The 16,440-nt window shown below is 43.6% G+C and overlaps 1 protein-coding gene across 1 annotated transcript; it reads right to left on the bottom strand.

Annotated features, from left to right (window-relative positions):
* Positions 1 to 1,218: 1,218 nt before the first annotated feature.
* Rbm17 (RNA binding motif protein 17) lies at positions 1,219 to 16,009 on the bottom strand. Its single transcript, XM_090318843.1, has 11 exons — positions 15,857 to 16,009; positions 13,334 to 13,450; positions 11,733 to 11,899; positions 11,235 to 11,332; positions 8,996 to 9,052; positions 7,486 to 7,627; positions 4,719 to 4,882; positions 3,756 to 3,829; positions 2,959 to 3,057; positions 1,849 to 1,921; positions 1,219 to 1,621 (listed from the first exon to the last, which is right to left on the bottom strand). The coding sequence occupies exons 1-11, from the start codon at positions 15,977 to 15,979 to the stop codon at positions 1,518 to 1,520; spliced, it is 1,218 nt and encodes a 405-aa protein (XP_090174969.1). The 5' UTR covers positions 15,980 to 16,009; the 3' UTR covers positions 1,219 to 1,517.
* Between the last annotated feature and the right edge of the window lie 431 nt (positions 16,010 to 16,440).

The following is a 16,440-nucleotide window of genomic DNA, read 5'->3' as shown; positions in this document are numbered from 1 at the left end:
ATGAGTCCCTGCTTCCAAAACAAACAAATACAAGTCAGTAAATAAGGAAATCAGTCTTTTCTCTAAGCTCTAAGTTTAAGGCCAATCATGCCTTCATCTCTTTATTAGTATCATTGTTTACATATATTTAAGAACCATTTAAACATGATTCTAGGATAATTTTCATGGTGTTAACCACTTGCACAAGTACATAATTTCCCTTAACATTACTTACTGTATGTAAATAAGTAGAGAAGGTGTCTTACAGCATGGAATAAGGCCAGTGTTATCACTAGTGCGCCCCCCTCTCCCCCCAAATTCATGTTTCAGGCAGAAGCTTTGAACATCTTTCTGGGAAGAGGACACATTTCCACAGACAAGCTTGCTTATAGGCCATCAAGTGGCACAGCAAGTTTGGTAGCACAGTAAGTTCAGTAGCTCTGCTCAATTAGAGCTGTTCTTTTGTCTCTGAGAACAACTTCTGGGTTGTCCCAAAGGTTGTCATTAAACAGAGGCTGTGTGGGTGACTGGTGGGAAGCCTGAAAGGACAGAGGAGGAGGGAGATTTATTTTTGTCACCAAGAAATATGCTTTGTCCAAATGCTTGGAGGAAAAAAAAATAATAAATCACCTCATTCCTGCACAGTCATTGTTATAAAAATAATGAGGTTGGCGAGATGTGGCAGTTATATCCCACTCTTACTGCCGGGGTGGATGCGCTCATGAATTTTATAAGCAACCGTCCTCGGGGAAGTCTCTATTCTAGTGACTACTGCCATAGCAGAAATGGTTCTGAGCAAAGTGAGAAGAGCAGAGTCAGAGGAACAGATTCTGAGTCACTGGGCTGGGACTGATGAGAAAGCGAAATCGAGGAAGTCCTCGTCCTTCAGCGTCCCAGACACCTGAGACTGCCCAGAGAACCGAGGGGTGTTTCTGTCCTCATCCCAAACAGGGTTTCCTTTTAAATTCTCCTGTTAATGACGCACAGACTTACTCATTTAGGAGGCTGTGATCTGAGGATGATAGTTCAAAGCTAGTTGAAGACTAACTCTCTATACCACTTTGAACAACAGCTCCACTTCTGGTTTTCTGGTGGTTAATTGGAGATAAAAGTCTTAAAGGACTTCCCTGCTCAGGCTAGCTTTGAGCCATCATCCTCAGGACTGGCTAAATACATAAATAAAAAAAAGGAAGGAAAGGATACCTAAATGTAAGTTCCATGCCCCTCCCCAAAACAAAAACTCCTGTATTTTTAGCGCAAGACATGTATCACTGAAGCACTTGAGAATTATGAAATCTCAGCAAAAATTATAATTAGAAAGTAACAATTAAAAAAATCAGAGGCACACAAATTTTTTAAAAGGATTTTTATACTATATTAAAAAAACCACAAAATAAAAAAGGGATCAATCAACAGGTCCCTTAGAAGTCCTTCCAAGACTCTCAGTGTCCAGCAGCCACGGAGCTGCAGCCTTCCTCTCTGCTCAGTCAGTAGCTTATTTGAGGATCGTCAGGAATGACTCTAGTTCTTAAAAATAATCAAACTTGCTCTGCCAAATCCAAGACCCTGAATTTATCCAAATTGTAGAAACAGGCTTTTACCACTCGTCCACCAAAATACCTGCCATTCAGATCCACCACAGCTAGAAAGCAAACAAGAGACAACCAGTTAATATAGGTGTCCTGGAAGACATTACAGTAGCTTTGGCTTACATAACTTTAAATACATAAATGTAAAGTCATGAGTCCAACTTGCAAAAGTAATTTTTTTTTGAGGGGGGAGGATGATTGGGATTAGAACTCAAGAACTACTGCTGAGTCTGGTCTCTAGCCCTTATAAAATTCCTTGACATTTAATGGTGTAAGGTACCTTTAATTGCTGATTCAACTCTTTCAAATTCTAAAAATATCCGAACTGCTTCATCATCGGGGGCACCAGGAATCTGGAAAAGAAGGGAAAGTGTAACAAGTGGAGTTATCTTTTGAGATACTACTTGTGTTAGAGCAAATTATCTTGTACGGACAAGTTGTAAATTACTAGAGAAGCAAGTATAATTTATTCATCAACAAAAATGTACCGAATGTGTTTTATGCCAAGCACCATATTAGGAGCTGGGAACATCCAGATAAGCAGGTTTCTTAGTTCCTCAAGTAAGCCACCTATGCCAGCGCACAAACAATGATGTAATCACCAAACAGCAAAAGATAAAGCAGCAACAGCAGAAATAAAAGCCAGGTGAAAAGAACTGGTGCTCTGGTTGCTTTTCACTGACCTGCATCCTTACCAGGTCTGGCTTTGTCGGGCTTTCTAAAGCCTGCCTTGAGGGCTAGGTCACTCACACCAGTGTTTCCTACTCATCTACCACAGCCACCATTCCATTCGGGTAGGCCTGCTCACTGGCTCCTGCCACCCCTCGGGAAATACCCCCACCCCATACATGCCTGCCCACTCAGTTCAAAACTAGCTTACATCCGATACTGTTCAAAGCCTTTTCTAATTTTCTTGCTGACCTACTCCTTTTCTGAACTGCTGTACTTATCAGTACCACCAATCTAGCAACTAAATAATCTCCAGTTAACATGTGTTTGCATTTCTTCAACTAAACATACCCCCGAGAGCACAGAACAGGTTTCCTGTATCCTAAATACTCTCAATACAGAAGGGAGTATGTAACAGGCAATAAAAATACTGGGAAATTCAGGCATGTCTAAAACTCAGCATTTAACCAAAGCTTGTAATCACTATATTGACCCTCAATCATAAAAGAAACATTTCTATTTCTTTCTCAAATAAAATCTGAAATCATTTTTATTTTTATGTTCGAAATTGGTATAAATGAGAAGTATGGCTAGTACTTGTTGCCTCCCTCAGCAAGACAGTGTCATACACGGCAATATTCTAGCTTTCTATTTGTAGCCCGCTTTCTAACCTGCCAATTAAAACAGAACAACATAAAAATGAAAACAAACACCCTCTTACTTCAAATATCACACATTTTCCAACTTTGCCATATTTTTCACATTCTTCCTTGGTTTCAACTTCCAAGTCTTCATCTACTTCTCCTGCACCGACCATGTTCTATAAACAATCAAAAAATTCAGTTCCCAAGTACAACTTAAATGCATGTAATGGGTTTGTGGTTTTTGTTTTTTTTTTCCTTTCTTGGGGGATAGATTTAGGGAGAAAGTAGAGGTGAACTCAGGGTTTAGACCTTGCTTGGTGTGATAACTCCTGAGGGCCAAGCCTTCAGCCTCTCGAATAGCTTTATAAACAAAACATTCTTTCATAATGGCAGATATTCTTAATCCCAAATGATGAAATGAAAAACTGTCCCTGACATATCTAAAAGCTGCATTTCTTCAAAAGCTTTGAAAAGAGTGACAAGTCATGGATGTAAGCAGCAAATTAAGCAGAATCACTAACAACCTCAAAGAAATCGGAACTTGAGTAAAAAGGTAATATAAAGACCGTTCACTCATGGGATCTATCTGAAGGTGCTATTTGCTAATGTCTCGCAAAATCTTAAGTTTTCTTTAACTTTCTTCATACACAGCTAGAATGACAGGCTTGTATCACCATGTCAGCTCATTTGTTCAAATTGGGGTCTTAATAACTTTTGAACTGGAATGGCACCAAGCCATGGGTCTCCCAAGCAGCTGGGATTATGGGTGTAAGCCATTGTGTCCTGTTTTTAACCTTTATGACAGCAGTGGGGCAGGATGGGGTGACACAAAAGTCAAGGTAAGCAAGACGGGTATCTTCCTTTTGCTTCTTACCCTCAGCAGAACCACTTTAGTAGGGCACTTAAGTATCTCTGTTAATGGATTGGAATCCGACTTCTTGGATGCATCTGTATCAAAACATATCATCAGACATTACAGAATTGAGTTTTGTTATTGTAACTAATTTAATAGCAAACTCAACATTTGTATCCTGGACTCAACAATGAGTATTTGTGCAATACAAATGTCTCCTCTGCTCTATGTATATACTTTCATTTTATTTTCTGGAACTTCCCCGCTTCTTCCATTTCCTTCCAGTTTTGGCCCATTTCACTCCTAAAGGGTGGACATAGGTCAGGATGACCCTTACTGGTGAGTCCCAGCTAGGCTCACAGCTCACGGTCACTTGCCCGCAGAAACACGCAGGAGTATCTGAAGTGCTGACTTCAGACACTGTCACAATTAGGACACGGTTGTTTTTGGAAAATACATTTCAGGCTCACTGGCTGAGTTGTACAGCGCGTGGGTGTTTCTCTTCTAGGAAAGAAAATTCAGCTAACTCAGAAATCAACTCTTTTCTTTACTTAAACTATGTTATATAGCTCATTGCTACAGGCCTTTACTACAGAAGATTATAAAAATCAAATGAGAACAAAATAGCACAATGTCAGCTACAGATGTCAAAGCAACACTAGATGGCACAGAAAGCAGTTTGTAAGAAAATGAGGGACCATAAAGAAAGGCTGGGGAAAAGAACTGGAAAAGTGAGACACAGGTGGATACATGCTATAGAAACAAATTCTTTTATGAGGCTAACAGGCTGTTTGCCTAGTCAAAGCAGGCAGGACATTATTTCCCTCAGGGTATTTATTTCTGCCCACACCTCCATTTGCCTTCATCTCTACCTCAGCTCTGACCAAACAAGACTGCTCTTCACGTCAGAACTGCAAGTGCACCCACAGCGTGCAGGACTGACAGTGGCTGGTAGAGGGAGGCACGCCTCCTCCCTGCACTCACCCTGAGTCTCTCCCTTCTCCGTGGCGTCCCCCACGATGATCTTGCCGCCCCTCTTGCTGGTCTTCTCCACAGACAACGCGGTGCTCAGCCCCTGCTCGTGCTTGCCCAGCCCCTGGCCTTCACGGAAGCCGTACTTCTGCATGATCTTATGCGCCACTGTGCCCCTGGGACAACAAGGGAAAGGAACCTACAGCCAATGCCGTCAAGTACAGCTCTGGCAGGACTTCACATCACAGCCATCGCCTTCTGCCCAGAGACCACACACAGCAAGCAGGTCTTTAGACAAAAGCTGTGGGGATTTAACAAAACCTGGGGAAAAAAAAGCCAGGTGGGTGGCTCACACCTGTAATCCTAGCTACTTGGGAGTCTGAGATCTGAGGATTACGGTTCAAAGCCAGCTGGGGCAGGAAGTCAGTAAGACCTTATCTCCAATTAACCAACAAAAACCTGGAAGTGCGAGTGTGGCCCAAATGGTAGAACACCAGCCTTGAGTGAAAAAGCTAAGGACAAGCACCCAGGCCCTGAGTTCGAGCCCCAGGACCAGCACAAACAACAACAACAAAAAACCCAGTAGTAAGTAGAACCCAGAATCTCTCAGTCTACTCTGGGGGAGCCTTAGTTTCTCCAATGACAACCCCTTATGTGCTCCCTGCCTCAGGGCTATACCACTTATGATCATAAGTCTCAAGTTTCAGAATGAGGATGGTGGCACTGATCTAAACTGCATAATCAACTTTCAAATGTAAGAGCCTACCCCTGGTAGCTCCAGGGGTAGGGCGGTAGCCTGGAGCTGAAGAGCTCAGGAACAACACCCAGGCTTAGAGTTTAAGCCCCATGACACACAAACAGTCTCATTTGGAGACTTTTATGGTAGAAGTGAAATTGCATTCAGAACTCATGTTTCTGAGCTGCTAGTGCTCCTCCTCCTCCTCTTCCTCTTCTTTTGGTGCCAGTATGCTCAAGGCTGGCATTCTACCATACTTCTACCTTTTTTGCTGATTCACTGGAGATGAAGAATTTCTCAGGCCCACTGTGGCTCACGCCTCAAATCCTGGTTACTCAGGAGGCTGAGATATGAGGATTGCATTAGAAGCCAGCCCAGTCAGAAACCCTTATCTCCAATTAACCACTCACCAGAAGTGGTGCTGTGGCTCACAGTGCTAGCCTTGGGCAAAAGAGCTCAGGGGTAATACCTAGGTCCTGAGTTCAAGCCCTACAACCAACAAGAAAAGAATCTTCCCCACCCCAGCCCCCGCCTGCCTGCTAGGGCTGGCTTTGAACCTCAGCCTTCAGATCCTCCTGAGTAGCTAGGATTACAGGCGCCCAGCCTCTCAGCTCTTGAACAGTGAGGAGTCGCCAGCGCTTAGCCATGCTGCTATTCCAGGGCAAAAAAGAAAGACAAAAGACTAAAACCACTAAGCTATACATGGCGCCCTCTCTCCTTCTTAAGCCTAAGTTTAAGATCTAATTCCTTTTTAAAGGGGAAATAACAGTCACTTTTTATCCTAACCCAGAAGCACTCCCATGTCTAGACATACTACGAGGCCATGTGCAAGAACACTCACTGCAGTGGGGGGGGAAGCATTCGACCCCCTCCTTCGCCGCCCGCTAGCTAAGCCATTATGCACTCCTCCGACTCCGAGCAGTCACCTCCCTGAGGGCTGACAACCAAAGGGGGGGCACATGAGCGCGTGAGCTCAGGGCAGGGGCATGGGGCACCCTCCTCTACCACAGCGGCCCGCAGCAGGAAGCTCCTGTTCCTACCCAACAAAGAACTCAGTGTGACGCCATGCCTTCCACAGCCCTTCATGGACTCAGAGCCAACCATGTCAAAAATGTCCTCTTACCCAAAATGCATGGCTAGTCCAGCAGGGCTAAAAAGAAAATCCCACAAGTCCTACCGCAGGTCAGCCTTAAAACTAATGTTTATACTCTAACAAACATACGTCCCATTATAGGGAGAGTGGCCTACTGGTATTTATACCTCAAACCAAGATTTTGTTGTTGTTTTTTTAGCATGGAACACTCAGGAACTTGTGTGCCATTCTCACCTTCTCCACTCGGTTCTAATTTTAGTATATGTGCTGCCAGGGCAAGCACCCAAGCCAAGCTTGAAACCAAAGGTACAGGACCAGGACTGTCAGGCAAGTGACCCATTTTCACCAGGAAAGAGAGATGTGAAAAGGGAAAAGGAAATAAGCTAAGCTCTAATCCTTCCTGAGCCATTTTACCTGCAAGTATTATGATAGTGTCTGTAAGTTATTTTTAAAAAATTCCTGTATAGAAAAATAATGTTCACCTATTAGTCGAGACTTGCCAGGCTGGGAGTGTGGCCCGGTGGTAGAGTGCTTGCCTACCATGCAAGAAGCTCTGGTTTGAGTCCAAGGAATCACATACACAGAAAAGGCTAGAAGTGGTGCTGTGGCTCAAATGGTAGAACGCCAGCCTTGAGGAAAGCCGAAGGACAGTGTCCAGGCCCTGAGTTCAAGCCCCAGGACTGAAGAAAAAAAAAAAAAAAAAGACTTGCTATTTTACACAGTCAGATATGTCCCCAATGCCCATCCCTGAGCAGAGGGCCGTGTGTGGTCAAATACACCATGAAAGTTTCCTATAGGCCCAAATGTTCCATTTTCAAATGAGCTGTACTCCTGGAAAAAGTGTCACCGCTTCACACGTGCTGAGAGCTGTACTCCTGGAAAAAGTGTCACCGCTTCACACGTGCTGAAGCCATGAGTACATTTTCTTCTGCAGAACCCTCCAGTCTTACCCCATGTTAGCAAGGAAGGAGTTGCTGGGCCCGGTGGGAGACCTGGGCCTGTCGGGCTCTTCGTACACGGGAGGGGGAATTGCAGCTTTGGAAGACTGTGCCCGAGGCCTCGAATCCTCTTCATAAGGAAAGTCTCGGGGTACTGATGTAGAAAGATAAAGCAGGTTCACTAAAATACCATTAAAACCCATCTCGTATCAATTATTTATCTTGACATGTCTACATTTGCTGCTTGCTACAAAGATAAGGTTTATATAATTTTACATACATTCTCTTTGAAACCAGAGGTAGAAGAGTTTTTGCTTGTTTCAATTGCTTATATCCCCTCAAATATTATTCTTGCTTTACTGAAGTATTGTTTTATTTGGAGTCTTTATTTGAATTAAATTTTCTTGCCTGAATCTTTAAGATATACACCCTAACTCTCCTTTCTCACAGCATCTGTGTGCCTGTCCTAAGATTCTTCCCTTATTTCCTTAGCCTCACAGACAGAAAGGTGCTGGAGCCATGCATGCACAGGGCTCTCAACCCAGCGAAAGGCTGTGAACCACTCAGACGCCGGGGGCCTCTTCTCAGCAACTAGCTTCAACTAAGGATGTTTGTTAATAGGTATGTAGCAATATTTTAAATATTACACTCTTTAAAAATAGCACAAAAAGGCTGGGAGTTTGGCGTAGTGGTTAAAGTGCTTGCCTAGCATGCACGAAGACTAGGGTTTGATTCCTTGGTACCACATATATATATATAGAAAAAGGCAGAAGTGGTGCTGAGGCTCAAGTAGTGGAGTTATAGCCTTGAGAAAGTCCAAGGACAGTGCTCAAGCCCTGAGCTCAAGCCCAGAACTGGCCAAAAAAACAAAACAAAACAAAACAAAAAAAAAAAACACAAAAAGTGTACTACTTCAAAGGAATATTAGGGTTGGTAATATTGGCTTATGACACCTTAGGTGTGGCTTAACACAGTGCATGAGGAAATTATCTACATGAAACATCAAAGCAGTCCCAACCTCCAGATTCAAGCATAGCTGTGGAGAAGCAGGACACATTCTGACTGAGGACAGAATAACAGGCACACATCTGCTCTAATCAGGGAAGCCACTGCCCCTTGTGAAAGGTCATGAATATAACAGATCCTAACCATACAAGTAAAAAACCTTTATTCCTGTTTTCTGTAATGTATTTACTTTTGTTTTCACAAATTCTTAAATGAATACTTGGGGAAAAAGGGAAAACAAATTGCTTAAAAAAAAAAAAAAAAAGGTGAGGACTGGGAGTTTGGCCTAGTGGTACAGTGCTTGCCTAGCATGCATCAAGGCCCAGGTTCAATTCCTCGGTACCACATATACAGAAAAAAGCCGAAAGTGGTGCTGAGGCTCAAGTGGTAGAGCTCCAGCCTTGAGAAAGTCCAAAGACAGTGCTCAGGCCCCGATCTCAAGCCCAGGACTGGCAAAAAAAAAAAAAAAAAAAAAAATGTTGGTACTGTTACATAGAAGAGGAAGAGAACTACTTACATTCCTTGTCTTTCTCTACAAGAGATGTGGGTGGGGCAATGGCAGCTCCGCCCATACCTGCAAAAAAAACACAAAAAACGGTTTTTAAAAGAGGGAAAACCCTGGTAGAGCACCTGCCTAGGAAGCACAGGACCCCGAGTAAAATCCCAATATTACCTCAAATAATAAACATCAAGAAAGGAAACCCTTTCAGATGCCAGATTCACAAGTATCGCGACACTCATCATGTCCACTTTCTTGATCTGTCTATCCATCTCACTTGGAGAGGAGGAAAACTTCTGCTACTCCAATCCTAACATCTAAGTAATTAGGCATCTAAGGTTAGAATTACAAGTAAAGAAAATGAGCGAAACTCAGACACACAAAGTTGTTCTAACTGGCATTTAAGAGCCCTAGAATGGGCTTACCAAGTGAATTTTAAGACAAAATATAAAATCCAGAGTAACAGTATCCTCAAGAGTACTATGGTTATCCTTAAGAGTGCATCCCTCATCAGTGCTCGTAACCTACGACCTCTCTAACTTAAGAAACCCTCGAACTAGGTTATTATTGTTCCCAGCTGAGAATGTAATCAGAGAACAAACGGACAGAAGTAGAATAAAGCAGTACACATTCAGCACACAGCATGTTCTTCTAATGGTGTAAAACCGAGCTCAGACAGACGAGGCAACAAGGAAGAGGTGTTGTTATTATTATTTTTAAGCAATTGTCAGACTCCGGTTTGGAAGCTTGACCCAGTGGTACAGTGTTTGCCAGCATGCAGGAAGCCTTGGGTTCGATTTCTCGGTACCACATACACAGAAAAAGCTAGAAGTGGCGCTGTGGTTCAAGTGGCAGAGTGCTAGCCTTGAGCAAAAAGTGTCCAAGGACAATGCCCAGGCCCTAAGTTCAAGCCCCAGGACTGGCCAAAAACAAAAAACAAAAAATATAAAATGTCTCAATTAAAACCACTACCACTAGAAATGCACTGTGATTCCCAGCCTGGGTGATAAAAACCATGTAGAGGGAGCATGAGCCTGAATAAAACCTTCCGACAGTTCTTTGGAAATATTTGCTATCATCATTTTTATAAATTCTGCCACTAAGAATGACTACTGATGTGCTCTGGAAAGCAAATTGATGTTCTAACAAGTTCAATTAAAAAAAAAAAAAGTTCTGGGTGGAAGTGGTGCCGTGTCTCAAGTAGAGTGCTAACCTTGAACTGAAGAGCTCAGGGATGGTGTCCAGGCCCAGAGTTCAAGCGATTTGCTACTAACCAGATTGAAGCACATCAATCCCTTATTGGCAGCTGAGCTGCCACTGGATTCCTGAAACCTCAGTGCATTGAACCCCTTGGATGAGATGGTGTTGGCAACATTGTAACAAGGGTTTCTGGCAAATAAAGATCATGGATAAGACAAAGAATGGACCTGTATAATATACAAAGCATTCATGCTTTAACAGAGTGGCAGACCCTGCTCAGAGCTGTTAAGGCTAACAGAAAAACTGTGAGAACGTGTACAAGAGTATCAGGCAAACAGAAGATTCAAATCTTCACTTACTCTCATCTGCCACCACAATGGCAGAAGCTAAATAGGAAGCACTCTAATCTTTCAATTCCCATTAGAGCTACTGATGGCTAAGCTAAGACTTTACCTCAAACACAAAATTGTACAGATATAACCAGGCAGGTGGCTCACGCCTGAGATCTGAGGATCAAGGTTCAGAGCCAGGCCAGGCACAAAAGGACCTGAGACTCTTATCTCCAATTAACCTCTAGAAAAACAGGAAGTGGGGCTTGGCTCAAGGGTAGGGTGGTAGCCTTGAGCTGAAGAGCTCAGGGACAGTGCCCAGGACGTTCAAGCCACATGACCCACCGCATATATACATATACATACATACATATGCATGCACACACACACATTAGAAACAAACTTCTATCTCCCTGCCTTTCTCAAACAAGAGGTAAAAGACACAGAAAAACTAAGCAGTCTCTTCAAATTCACTGGCGTGAGTGACAAGTATGCTCTTTGAGTTTAACAAGACTCCTTATCCAGTGTTAAAGCAACAGGGCAGCTGGACCAGAGGCAAATACAACAGTGCTGCAGGTTAGGAAGAATGTAGAACAGTCTAAGCTGTCCTCAAAGCAGACATGTTAGTGTCAGAAAGTATACAATATAAGCTGAAGTTGTTATGTAAAATGCAGACTGCGGGGATTGCAGAGGAAAAGGCAAATACAGTGTTTACAGCCAGGCCTTACTTCTTTTCCTTCTCTCTCGTTCATAATCTTCATCTTCATCAGAATCTGGATCTGGCCGCCTTGAAAACCCACTAGCTTCATGTCTGTCTTTACGCCTCCTGTGACAACAAAAGGAATGAACGTTCCCCTCACTTCGGTCAGTTTGGAGATAGGAAGCTGGGGTGTCACCTTGACCCCCAGTTTGTATGTGTGCAGTGCGAGTGGCCTCAACTGCGCACAAGACCAAACAGCAAAGATATGAAAAGAAAAATTCACAAGATAAACTGAATATGGAAATATTCTATCACTCATACTTTTCAAAAATAAGGAAAACTGATCCTTCACGTTTTCAGTCTACAAAAAATTTGCTCAAGGCTGCTGTCAGCGTAGAGCTAACACCTTTACAATTCTTAAAAACACCCTGACACTCTGTGATCGTCGCATCTGCATAGCTAACTTACTCCTAGAGTTTGTACCAGAGTCCACTGCAAAATATCCCCAGCCCAAATGGAGCCTTACTTTTCCCTCTCTTCTATTTCCTTCTGTCTTTCCAGCTCTCGCTGCCTCTGGCGCTCTTCTCTTTGGCGCTTCACAACTTTCTCGTAATCGTTAGGAAACATAGGGTCATATTCGTCAGCTAGGGGGATGAGAACTTCCCCTGCAGAAAACCCACTGGGAACAGGGTCCTGGGGAAGGAAAACATTCGTTTAAGTATCAGCTTTACACCCCACAGGTTTACTCATAGGACTAAGGTACAGAATGAGAAGAGGCCCTGAAGATCACCGACACCTCCCCTTTAATAGACAAGGAAACAATGAGTCTGGTATCAGCCCTCACCAGGCAGAAGCAGAGCCCTGATGAACTGTGCCTCGTACACTACTTCCAACTGCAGAAGTCACCGTGAACTGACACTCAAGACATAAGCACTTGGGAGCGAAAAAAATCTCATTTAGACAACATATGAACGAACAGCACATTCACCGTCATCATTCAGAGTAACTTTAGATTCTGATGCCATGGGCACACATTACATTATTACAACTTTAGAAAACAGTTTCTTGGTCTTTTAAAATTCTCTAGAAAATTCCTTCCTTCCAGGTAACCTGCATTTCAGAATTGGAGTCTGACACAATTCCCATCCCAGCACTGTAAATTTTTTTAAGTCCACGAAGATCAGGTTCCAATAACAACACTTACATTTCCCCTAAAACCAAGTTTTTAGAAAAGAGACAAATGTAAGGGAGAAATTAGAAGCCAGGTGTGAGAGTACAAACTTATAATTTCGGTTACCATGGAAGCAGAGACATGAGTTCTGAGGCCAAACCTAGGCTCTACTTCTGGCTTTCTCGTGGTTTACTGGAGATAAGTCTCACTGGCGGGCCAGGAGTTTGGCCTAGTGGTTCAAGTGTTTGCCTAGCATGCATGAAGACCCGGGTTTGATTCCTCGGTACCACATATAGAAAAAAGCCGGAAGTGGTGCTGAGGCTCAAGTGGTAGAGCTCTAGCTCTACTGTCCAAGGACAGTGCTCAGGCCCTGAGCTCAAGCCCAGGACTGGCAAAAAAAAAAAAAAAAAAAAGTCTCACTGGCTTTTTTGCTTAAGCTGGCTTTGAAGCTCAATCCTCAGACCTCAGCCCAAGTAGCTAGTATTATAGGAGTGAGCCACCAGAGTCTGGCTGTTGTTAAACTTTTAATCATGTTTAGTCAGTCATTTATACTACCATGTTATCTATCATTTGAATGTCATCTGTAGAAAGAGAAATAGCTACAGTTTTTTTTTTCTTTCTTTCTTCTTCTTTTTAAATTGCCAGTCCTGGGCCTTGAACTCAGGGCCTGTGCACGGTACTTGGGCTTTCGCAAGGCTAACGCTCTACTACTTGAGCCACAGCACCATTTCTTGCTTTCGTATTGAGGAATCAAACCTGAATGCTAGGCAAGCACTCTACCACTCGGCCAAACTTCCGGCTCCAAAATAGCTACAATTTATATCGAAGTTAATTTTTAATTGCTCAAGAGGCAGTTTAAAAGTTATTTTTCTTTTCTGCACGTTGAGATATGTTTGCACGTTAGGGCTACAGAATGCATGGAGGTGTGCCTAGGTCACAGGCTCACACCAGCTTACCTTCAGCCCAGCTGCTACGTGGGGTGGTGTGTCTACAATCTGCCGGTCATCTGAGGAACCGCCTCTCTTCAGGTCAATGACAGGGGCAAGGACGGTGCTTTGCTTTGTCCTTTGGCTCTAAAAGCAGAAACGAGAGAAGTACACTCAAGTTTCAAATTAACATTCATATTATTTGCAGCAAACATTTTTTTTTTTGCCAGTTCTGGAGACTGAACTCAGGGCCTGAGCACTGTCCTTTGGGCTTTCCTCAAGTTTAGTGCTCTACCACTTGAGCCACATCTCCACTTTTGGCTTTTCTATGTATGTGGTACAGAAGAATTGAACTCAGGTCTTCATGCATGCTAGGCAAGCAAGCACTCAACCACTAGGTCAAACTCCTGGCCCATGAAGCAAACATCCCCCACCCCTCCGCCAAGAAAAATCAACCTGTATTTTATCTCAATTATTACAATCCTATACTATTTTGCTTGTTAGTCCATGTTGGTGGTTCCTTGTATTTAAGTTTACAGTCGGAGTTCAGAGAGACGACTCCCCATGGGACTTAGCCTCTGGAGGGTAAATCTGCGGCACAGCACATCATGATGTATGTGGCTCCTTCACAAGGAACAGCTGTGCATGCTGGGATATCCCAAGCAAGACACCTGAGCACCGGGGCACCCTTCTCTCCTAGATCTACACCCTGACCTCTCACTTTAATGAGGAACCTACCTTACAACTTTTCAAAGTCACTAGCACCTGAAATCCGGAGAATCACGATTAAAGGCCAACCCGGGCATGAAGTTAGAAAGACTCCATCTCAGCAAACTAGAGTTAAATGGAGCACTATGCTCATGCTAGCACTGTGAGAAGTAGATACGGGAGGCTCACCATTTGCACATAAAGACAAGAACCTATTTGAAAACCTAAAGCAAAATGGGCTGGAGGTATGGTAGAGTGCCTAACAGCAAACACATATGAGTTCAAACACCAGCACTGCCAAAAAAATAAAATGAAGCAGCTATGTGAAATATATAAAGACCTTAAAACCTGGCCAAAAAACTAAAGAGAAAATATTTGTTCTGTAACCTTCCTTTCATTTGGGATGCAAGCTTGTTAGGAGTTTGGGTGTTGGGTAGCCTTCCTGTATTTCCAGCTTGCTCAGGAGAGTCTCAGGTAGAAAGATTTCAAGTTGGAGGCAACCTGAGCCACATAGCAAGAACCTGACTCATAAATAAATGAAATTTTTAAATAAAAATGTTAAAAGTTCTAAGTCAAAATTCTGCCAGGCATAGAGCTCTCCTGTAATCTAGGTCAACTTAAGCTACATATTAAGACCTTGATTAAAATAAGCACTGGGCGTAGTGGCTCATGCCTGTAATCTCAGGAGGCTGAGATCTGAGCACAAAATGACCTGATTCTTATCTCCAATTAAACTCCAGAAAACAAGAAGTGGGGCAGGGTGGTAGCCTTGAGCTGAAGAGCTCAGGGACAGTGCCCAGGCTGAGTTCAAGCCCCATGACCCACAAACAAACAAGCTGGGGCTGGAAGTGTAGCCTAGTGGTAGAGTGCTCGCCTAGCATGCGTGAAGCCATGGGTTTGATTCCGTAGTACCACATACACAGAAAAAGCTCGAAGTGGTGCTGTGGCTCAGGTAGCAGAGTGCTAGCCTTGAGCTAAAGTATCCAAGGACAGTGCCCAGGCACTGAGTTCAAGCCCCAGGACGAGCAAAGAATAAATAAATAAAAATAAAACAAGCTGGGTGCTGGTGGCTTATGCCTATAATCCTAGCTACTCAGTAGGTTCAGAAACTAAGGCTCTGGTTCAAAGCCAGCCAGCCAGCCAGCCAGCCAAGCGAGACTCATCTTCAATAAAACACTCAAAAAGCAGAAGTAGAATTATAGGTTAAGTGATAGTGCACTAGCCTTAAGAATAAAGAGGCTTGGGCCAGGAGTTTGGCCTAGTGGTTAAAGTGCTTGCCTAGCATGCACGAAGACCCGGGTTCCATTCCTTGGTACCACATATATGGAAAAAGCCGGAAGTGGTGCTGAGGCTCAAGTGGTAGAGCTCTAGCCTTGAGAAAGTCCAAGGACAGTGCTCAGGCCCTGAGCTCAAGTCAACTGGTCAAATACAAGTCAAGAGTACTTCCATACCCAATGTTATACAATCATAACAAAAGCAACCCACCCAGAACTAACTACACACACCGACACATTGGCAGCCAATGTGAGCCCTGAACCATGCAGAGTCAAGTTCCATCTACACTGCCCCACACGACCCAGCAGGGCTAAGAGACACACTCGAGCAGCCCAGTAGGAAAGCAGCATCAGGGCTGTGTTTACAAAGTGAGCGTTCTGAAAACATGTTCTCAAACTGAAGTCTGAAAACACATTATGATTGCTAGACATTCTCACAGGAGAAGCCAAGTGACCAGAGCCCTTCTTCCTCTCTCCAATCAACAGGAAGAAGGGCACGCTACGATGACACCATCTGAATCTCCATGAGGAACCTGCACACACGGGCCACTGTGACTTGCCATCTCATTACCTTTGCTTGCGTGAGGGCTGCCTTCTTCACCTGAAGCTGAGACTGTAGAAGTTTGAAGTTTTTGGACCAGCCTTCAGTTTTTGAGTCACTGGTCTCCACTCCCAGGTCATCATACAGGGACATCTTCTTTTCAGTTTAATGCTGAAAAACATGCAGAATAGAGATCAGAGAGTATACAATACAGGCAAGACCTTAACTTTGCATATGGATAAAAGAATTATGGAAGTGCATAGTCTGGCTTCAAACTGTGATCCTACCATCTCGGCCTTCTGTGTAGCTCGGATGGCAGGTGTGAGCCACCACTGCCCAGAATAGCCATTCTTTTGATAAAAAGAACATACAGGAAGTGGCCCTGTAGCTCAAGAGCTCAGGGACAGCATCCAGGCTCAGAGTTCAAGCCCAACGACCCAACCCTGCCCCCCAAAGGGTGAAGAAATGCAGTAGTGGACATCCCCCTGTACATTGCATTTATAGTATAAAGGTGACACCATTAAAAAAAAAAGAAAGCAAACAAAACAGTTTTGTCACAATACAGATGAGGAGTTTTCCAGGTTCCAAGTGACAGGAAAAAGAACATGGAAGAA

This window comes from Megascapheus bottae, chromosome 26, assembly GCF_031878675.1.
Source record: "Megascapheus bottae isolate mThoBot1 chromosome 26, mThoBot2.hap1, whole genome shotgun sequence".
Classification (NCBI taxonomy): Eukaryota; Metazoa; Chordata; class Mammalia; order Rodentia; family Geomyidae; genus Megascapheus; species Megascapheus bottae.
This window is presented reverse-complemented; position numbering and strand designations above follow the sequence as displayed.

What these genes read in the sequence shown, in the direction of transcription:
- Rbm17 (XM_090318843.1), bottom strand. Translation starts at nt 15,979, where the DNA reads ATGTCCCTGTATGATGACCTGGGAGTGGAGACCAGTGACTCAAAAACT. An exon ending in GAAATAGAAGAGAGGGAAAA is followed by an intron (nt 11,333 to 11,732) that starts GTAAGGCTCCAT and finishes TTGTTGTCACAG; the next exon opens with GAGGCGTAAAGACAGACATG. An exon ending in TGTAGAGAAAGACAAGGAAT is followed by an intron (nt 7,628 to 8,995) that starts GTAAGTAGTTCT and finishes TTTCTACATCAG; the next exon opens with TACCCCGAGACTTTCCTTAT.